Source organism: Sparus aurata, chromosome 8, assembly GCF_900880675.1.
Source record: "Sparus aurata chromosome 8, fSpaAur1.1, whole genome shotgun sequence".
In the NCBI taxonomy this organism is placed as follows: Eukaryota; Metazoa; Chordata; class Actinopteri; order Spariformes; family Sparidae; genus Sparus; species Sparus aurata.
Genome location: NC_044194.1, coordinates 32,733,191 through 32,741,849, shown reverse-complemented (window position 1 = coordinate 32,741,849; position 8,659 = coordinate 32,733,191). Strand labels below are relative to the sequence as shown.

The 8,659-nt window shown below is 39.9% G+C and overlaps 1 protein-coding gene across 3 annotated transcripts in view; it reads left to right on the top strand.

Annotated features, from left to right (window-relative positions):
- Window positions 1–233: 233 nt before the first annotated feature.
- The window catches only part of ckap5 (cytoskeleton associated protein 5), an 83,812-nt gene continuing 75,386 nt past the window's right edge, over window positions 234–8,659 (top strand). For all 3 annotated transcript variants that reach the window (XM_030426950.1, XM_030426949.1, XM_030426948.1), the window contains exons 1-3: window positions 234–370; window positions 2,870–2,966; window positions 5,277–5,470. In XM_030426950.1, coding sequence (XP_030282810.1) covers window positions 2,910–2,966; window positions 5,277–5,470 — 251 coding nt within the window. In that variant the 5' untranslated portion in view covers window positions 234–370; window positions 2,870–2,909. The remainder of the gene's footprint in view (window positions 371–2,869; window positions 2,967–5,276; window positions 5,471–8,659) is intronic.

Sequence of the window (8,659 nt, the reverse complement as noted above, 5' to 3'; positions counted from 1 at the left end):
ATTTCAAAAAACTGCATCAAGTTGGACAAAGGCATGACGATAGGACCGGAAATCGGTGTGGGACTCAATCAAAAATAAGAGCGTAAAATGTCTTAATTGCAAAAATTGATACATAAATAAATGAAACTATATTCCAAAATGTCGGCTTACGTTAGATGCTTACGAAACAATTATGACGTTAACTATATCATTACTTTGTGTTAGCCGAGAAACATTGTCGCTGTCAGTTTTATTTCATACCGGAAGTTGTATTTTGTCTTCGCCGTGACAACGCTTGTATAAAGATCGGCTGGGTTTCCCGTAGTGTTCCCACTATCACCCCATCTAACTGGACAGTCCGCATCGTCTTGTCTCCTAGAAACGCAAACAGGTATCCCAGCGATATAAAATCATTTTCTTATTTTTGTGGGAAGACATATTTGACTCCGAGCTAGCATACTATGCAATTGTGTTTCTGCAGCTGTTGTTGTGAACTGCGTTGTTCGGCCTGTCTGTGTTGGCGCGGATGGAAGGTTAACGTTAGCTTATAGCCTTGTTTTTGAGCAGCTAACGGCGGCTACCGACCGCTAGCAAACAAAAAGGTCTCGCTATGAACAATTGCTGGACCTAATACGTTTGAAACACGTATAGTAACAAGCTACGTATTGGTCTTCGGCGCGAACTGCATGTATTTTGCTGAAGCGGCTGTCAGCAGAATGCCGTACCAACGTAGCAACTGTGTCGTTGCTAAGTTAAGCTAGGTAATGGCGCTCATCTGACTTGCTACTAACTAACGACTGCTAGTAAATATGATGACCACTCCCAGTCCGAGCAAACTGGAAAGAGCATCAGTGACAACCACGGAAATGGTTACATGATAGCACAGCTTGCAAAGTTGGCAAATCTAATTGATTTCGACAGGCTATAATTGAGGGTTCTTCAGTTTAGTGTGTAAGTGCACCAAATGTAGCTGTGTATGGAGTGTCCACAGTTGTCTGTGAATGTGGTATTCTATTTTATTTTTGTTTATTTATTTAACCAAATCCAATGAAACTTCAGATCCTCGTAATGTTGTTGTTTTTTTGTTATTATTATTATTATTATTATTATGAATTATTATTGTTGTTATTATGATCATGTACGCAGTTTAACATTCAGTCTGACTTCTGGCAGTTTACTGAAGCCTCCTATGCTCATAACTGTCATGTGTGTGAAAGAATGTATTTGGTACTGAAACCGGGTCTTGCATTGAAACATCAGTCATGTAGAAATGTGTTTAGCTATCGTCTGTGGTTTTGGCTATAATGTTGTTATTGTAAATTACTGGAAATGTGGTCTTTTTCATAAACATCGAACTTCTTACTGCTTTGTAATAAACATCTCCAAACTAGGCTGGTGTGTCAGCGTGTAATGGTCATTGATCCCTCCTGCCTGCTTGGACATTATATCCTGCATTACATTACTAATGAGATTCCATAGATCGTCTCCACACCCATAGTTCAGATCATCTATCTGGTAGCTTACACTGTAAAAAATATTGGAATATAATGCGCACAATTGTATATTCTGGAATTCCTAATGACAGATTAATTGTAGCTGCCATTTTAAGAATTTGAATCTGGTGATTTCACTTGTTCTATCTGCAAATACAGTGTTAGGTACACATGAGAGAATCTGTATGTATGCCTTTTAAACACATGTGGAGGGGTTCTTTTGAATCAAATATCCAATTGTCAATACCAGATTGTTTAAAAACATAATGGCATATTTAATTAACTGCACAGAGAGCATTAGGGGTGATGTCTTTTTTTGTAGGCTTACCCAAAAGTTGGCATCACCTTGGAGGATGGCGATAGGATTTTTCAATAATATACATTGACTCAAGTCTTTGGTGAAGCACTCTTACAGGACTGGAGATTGAATTCCAGTCATTAATTAATCCACATTAATTGTCCACCAGCATGCACTCACAAGTTTGTACAAAACAAGTAGGCCTGCATTAAGCAGGAGAGGTTGCATCACAGTTGGTGCTTTCAGCGAGCGCCTTTAGCCCCATTCACATTGCCCTTTCAGTGTTGGAATCATACTCCACCTTGCTCTCCGTGTAAAAGCTATAGGTGGGGAGGGCACAGTTTTGCTCTGGCTCCGAGCTGCCTCTGAAGGTAGTATCAGAGGTGAGATGGAGTCTGTGTGAATGGATCGAAGTGTGTCGGTCTGATGGTGTTAACGGTCTGACAACTAAACAGATCTTTAAAGCAAAGCAACCTTACAGGACCAAACAACAGTAATGTGGTAACTGGTAGTGTCTTTGGCAGCTTATATCAAGAAAAAAATACATCATTCATACTTGGAAAAGTGTCTGTCAAAAGTGTCTGACTCTTTGTCACATTTATGCCAGAAAAACAGGGTCTGCCCCTGGCAGCAGAGCTGCTTTATCCTGCTTCAACTTCATCCATATGATTTCTAAACAGTCAGAAGATACATGTTTAGATAAATCGGGAGGAAACATGTTAAAAAAAATAAACCTCATGGATGTCAGCGTCATGATGTGTACCGCCCCGCCTCTCTGGGTTCCCCGTTTGGTTCCCTGTGAGCGTGAACAAGCAGTGTAAAGACGAGCCTTCATTGCAGTGATAATGTGTAGTCTCTGTGTGAAAAGGGCTTTTCTTTCTGACTGCAGAACATGTGACAGAAGAAACGAGGGGCAGATGAGTCCAGCCCAAATAAAACATGTATATCATATCATAGTTAATGGATTAATGGACTTAATTGCTCCTGTGGAGGTGTGAGTGAAGATGGCTGCAGCTACATTTTTCTGATAACATGATACTGTTGATCCACAGATGATATGATCCAAATGTAATTTTGTGTCAATAATGTTGTATTTCAGTTGAGTACCTTTGGGGAAGCCCAGCCCCCTAGTGGCCACCATGGGGGACGATAGCGAGTGGATGAAGCTTTCCATTGACCAGAAATGTGAACACAAGGTGACTGATTCACTGTTTGTCCTCAGTTACTTTATATTGTCCATAGTAATACAAATCCTTTTTGTCAAAAGAGGACAGGAGATTTTTGTCATATCTGTTTATATTTGGTTTATTTAAGGAGTGTAGTTTTGCCTTTTTTTTCCCCCAAACTTTGTCTTCAAAACAGACAGTTGTGGACACTAGGGCTGCACGAAAAATTGTTCAAAAATCGCGATCTTGATTCACACATACACGTGATCTCATTTCCACACATGGCGATTCTGAAGCATTTTATATCTCGAGCTGAATCACAAACAAATGGTCCTATTTTCCTCCTGGATTTTTTGAAGCGCCCCCAAATGTAGCACTTGATTCAGTGGAGGACGCCCACCTTCAGTTGAGTGTTTGGAAGGAGTGAGAGTGAGAAGCCGTTTTTAGACAGGGCAGCAAGCCACCAATCTGCCCGTCCTTTTGGCGGCTAGGTCCGCGGTTTTAGACAGAGGGCGGCAAATTGAGGGTCTGTTTTGGTCCGCCGATTTGCCGCCTCGGAGGGTACACTTATTTCCACCTCGCCTGCTAGATGGGCAACTGGACAGCCGCTGAGATCTCTAGCTTGTTGTTGTAGCGCAAGCTAGGAACGGTGGCTACTTTCAAATTAAAAGCCCCTCGCTAAGAACCCAGTTCTAAACTCCAATGGGGTGTAATGTAAAGCTCTTATTTTGAAGACGAATTCGTTGTCAATTGTTCACAGGCCAACTTCGGGCTTCACGTCACGTCACATGTTTACGCCTACCTCTGAGGCGGCTTTTGGAAAAGGAGGAATATTACGCCTCCGTTTTAGAAAGCCGACCACAGCAGCTATCACATATCACCTAGCCAAGGATACGGCCCCAATAAACACTGTACAACATGAGGGATTAAAGGATGCCCTCTCATCTTTGAGACTATTTTTTTACTTTTGTAAAAATCATTTCTCATCCAATGATAGAACTTCAACAAAACAAAAAAAACATTGCTTTGGCAGAGGCATAGTAGTATGCCTCTGCCATTCTACAATGTTTTTTTTGTTTTGTTCAAGTTCATTAGTGCAATAAACATTTTGTGAAAAAAATCGTTGCCAGAGAATCCTGATCTCAATTCTAAGCAAAAAAATCGTGATTCTCATTTTTTCTAGAATCGTGCAGCCCTAGTGGACACCGTGGATGCTTTGTAGCTTTTTGAAAATATTTTTCTGTAGTCCGTTTCGAGGAAAAATTTCACACATGCAGAAGCTACAGGAGAATACTGTGAGGAAATTTACATCATCGGTAAATTTGAACAAGCACATAGAATAATTCTGTCTCAACAATCCCATAAAAAGACCAGCAATGCATCTGTTCTACACACAAATATTTTGTGTCAACACATATCTTACTTAACTTCATTATGATAAAAACACACTGTAGTAGAACAGGGAAAGCTACCGATTTCTAGCACCTGCAGTGATGGCTTATGCTACCAAATGGGCCAAGTGATGAAAATTTGAAGCAAAAAGACAAAAAGAGCTGCCTCAAAACAAAAGGGAGTCACGAAGGTGTGGTGACGTAGAGAGGAAGGAGGGAACTGCTAACTGCCAAAAAAAAAGTTAGCTAAAACAACGACAGCAACTTTAAGGAGCTTATATACATGAGCAAGTTTTAAATAAATGCAAAGTATATCAAGGTTAGAAGTATGATCAGGTTAGGGGCCACAGTTCTCTTCCACCACAAGGCCAAAAGTATAGAAATAATTTAGGCAGAAAACAATTTCTTTCAGGGGGTGTTGTTTTTTAATCCTCCTAAACATTTAACTAAGAGTTACTTTTAGACTCAACAGTGAAATATGAGTCCATGTTGAGGTGAAACCCCCGCAAGAATAATAATCACACTGACCACAGGCTAAACCAAGTTTCCTTTTTACTACCATTTACTGTGACTGAATTGTCTTTTATAAGTCCCTTTATTTGGTCTGTACATCATTAAAACTACAACTTCAACTCAGTCTTAAGAGAAACTTAAGCACAAAAAAATTACCCAGGAAGAAAGTCCTACAGTGAACATTTTGCCTTTACTGGAAGCCAAATGGAGAAGATGTGGTAATAATGGCGATGGTCGGCCATCATGAATGTAGGTCACATCCCCTGTCCTTTAAAACAGACCTTTATCTACTCACTAGAAACTGAACGACATTTGTGTTTGTCCATGCAATCTAATTTTCCCTTTTCTTTTGGTTTTGCCTCACAGATTCAACTTTATACACTCCTTTCTCTTTCTGTTCTTGACCTTTTTCCATGTGATTCTTTCTCTCCTTCAGGTGTGGAAAGCCCGTCTGAATGGTTATGAAGAAGCTCTGAAGTTGTTCCAGAGGATAGAGGATGAGAAGAGTCCAGAGTGGGGGAAGTATCTTGGACTGATAAAGAAGTTTGTCACTGACTCGAATGCTGTGGCTCAGCTGAAAGGCCTGGAGGCGGCCCTGGCCTTCATTGAGAATGCCCATGTAGCTGGCAAGTAAGTAATCAGTAATCAGATGCCAAAACACTACATAACTTTGTAATCAACAGACAGGATTTTACAAGTTTTGAGGTAAACATTTAAAATGCCCTAATTACGCAACAAAGAAGTCCACTCGGAACGTGCACTGGCATGTGTTTTAGTGACCAATGCACGGCCTTGAATGACACAAACACACGTTTGTGCCTTTTAAATTGAGTATCAAAAGTCTTTTCCTACAAAGCTTTATACAACTCACTCCCCTTGGCCTGGTAGTGATCTTGATAATACTGCATGCATTAGCTCTCGTTGTTGTTTACAGAACACCATTTATTTTGAGTGCTTAGTTGACAGAGCACTGAGATGTTCACTGTTCACTGCATAAATTGTCTAAGAAATAGTATGACAATGAACCTGAAGACTGTCTGTTTGTACAGTATGGAGAAAGTGAGGATCTGTAGTATGAAAGACTTGATAGGGTGAACATCTTATAGACTATAGTAAATAGTAGAAGGGACATAGAAAGTTTTAAACGGCTATTGTTTTTACAAACATAATTACTAAAAGAAACTGGATGCGGTAGAAAGTGGATGTGAGAGGAGAGAAAAGAGGAAAATCAGAGCATTGATATTTACTGAAGGAAGACGAGACACACTGCTTGGAGCATTGGGTTGAGGTGCTCCTAGCTGTACTGATGGCAAAACCCCACTAGTGGTCTGCACAGGCTTGAAAATTAAGCCAGTGCAGGGAATCTGCTCATCATGTAGAGGCCAGACCCCAAATTAAGCCTGACTGTAATGTGACATTTTAACAATCACAAATAGTGTTGTCACGATACCAAAATTATGACTCTGGTACAATACCTGCCTAAAATATCTCGATACCGATACTGAAACGATACCACAGCGGAAAACTAAAACATCATCAAAAGTAATTGCATAAATTTTAGATGACAGAATGTGGAACTTAAAATGATTTTTTTTATTTTTTTTGTAAAAGCTGCTGAGTTTTATAGCTTCTGTATCCAAGAAGACAAGTGTCTTCTTGTTTTGTTCATTTGTCTTTTCATTAAAAGCTCAGTGCCAGTAGTAGAAAAAAATTAACAGCACATTAACCACAATTTTATTCAGCATCAAAATAATAAACATAAATGATATTAACTGTCCCACAAAGGGGAAATTTGCAATTTGCATTTCATGTAGATAAAATTTAAACCCTGGATTATTAGCCTGCAAACTACATTAGTGCACTAAAGTACAACACAAAAAACCCAGGCCTGGTGGAGGTCTGTGCTCTAATCACACCATTTAATAATATAAATTACAATATATATTATAAATTATTGACAAAAATGTACATGCTATGATTATATTACTAGTACTGATGACAGAGGGGGATATAATGAGATCTCAGGCTGATTTGAGAGGTATCCTGATATAAAAAGAACTTTGAATTGAAAATGTTTTATTGGTGATTGCAGGCAGCAGCACTTATTAGTGCAAACAAAATTAAGTGCATTGACATTATACTATAGTGACACACCATAAATAAAAAAAAACGTAAAAGTAGGTTGTGTTCCTGCTTTTTGGAGTAAAAGTATAACAGAACATAACATTTGAATTTAAAAAGCGACTACACTGAATTAACTTTATACAATTTAAGGGATCTGCACAGTATTCTAATCCCCTTTATAACCTTTACCCTTAAATTTAAGAATTAGAAACACTATTTTGATCCCGAGGGGAAATTGCTTGCTTACAGCTCCTCCCTTTTTAAATTCATGATGATGATGATGATGATGATGATGATGATGATGATGATGATGATAAGCAAGAAAAACAAAACTGGAAAAGGACACATGTAAACAATGAGCAGCAATTCAAACAGACTTTAAAATAAATTAATGTTTACATATGACTGAAAAATACTGTCAACTTAAAATACAATTGTCTTGCCTAAATCTTAAAATGATCGCCATCCAATGACGTAGAATGTCAGTACTGGATCTGTAAACACTAACAATTACCACCAGCATTAGGGCTGTGTATTGTTAAGAACGTCACGATACGATTCGATTTCGATTCTTTAGGTCGCAATTCGATTCAATATTGACTTAAATGCTTCGATATCGATTCAGTAATAAGTAGTAATAAATAAATAATTCATTAGAGTACCTGTTGATAATTCTTTAATTAAAAAAAGTCATCTTAAATTATAAATCTTTCTTCTAGAAAGTTCTAGTTCAAATTGAAATGTAAACAATGGTACTCGATGTGTTTAGTTATAAAATAGTGCAACCATAGTTGAGCTGAGAAAGTGCCATTGTTTCTGGGACTGCACGGTACATTTTTGTCTGACATAAACATAGACATGACCGCTGTCCCTCCGCCCTACGGCTAGACTCGAGGGGGTAAACGTTGACACTGAACTCCCCTCTGTTCTGGGAGGAGAGTGCTACCCGCGGGCGCACGGTGCAGCAGCCAGGGTGAGGCCGGCTGCGCTGGGAATTTACAGTCTCTGAAAGAGCGGTGCGTCAGACATCGGCTACCTGCCTCCGCAGCTCCGACGGTGTTTCCGCGGCGCATCACCCTCCGACCCTCGAGCGAGGTCGCAGGCGAGACGCTTCCAGCTGCTTGAGGTGGGGACCGAAAGGTCAGGCGAGGGACAGCAGGTTGTCGCTTGCCCGTAATCGATTCAGAGGATTTTAAGAATTGATATTGAATTGGGGAAAAAATATATTGCAGTGCACTGATGAATCAATATTTTTACCCACCCCTAACCAGCATATTCACTGACGCTGGCTTGAGAGTTGATCTTTGACAAGTTGAGATATTCCCTCCAGTGCAAAACAGCGTCTCTTAGGTAGTGCTGGTGGCAGGGATGCACAGGTACTATTTAGCCAAATGGAAGAAGCTTCCAAGGGTGGTCTTTTGTCTCTTGCAAGCGCCTATGGCGTCACCTGCTGATGAGAGAACAGTTTTCAGATGCAGCTGTGTCAGTCTGCTCTGGTTGAAGGGATTCCACTTCACTAATTGCGCTGGCTTGGATGGCTTTGCTCTCCCTCTTGTTCATGTGTTCCGTTCAGAAAGGTGGGTCCAGCAGAACTGCTAGATTTATCAGTTCTTCAGTCAGTGTCATCGTATTTCCTATTCAGGTTGTCCAGCATTTTATTAGGGCCCGAGCAGGGAACCTGCAAGGACCCTATTG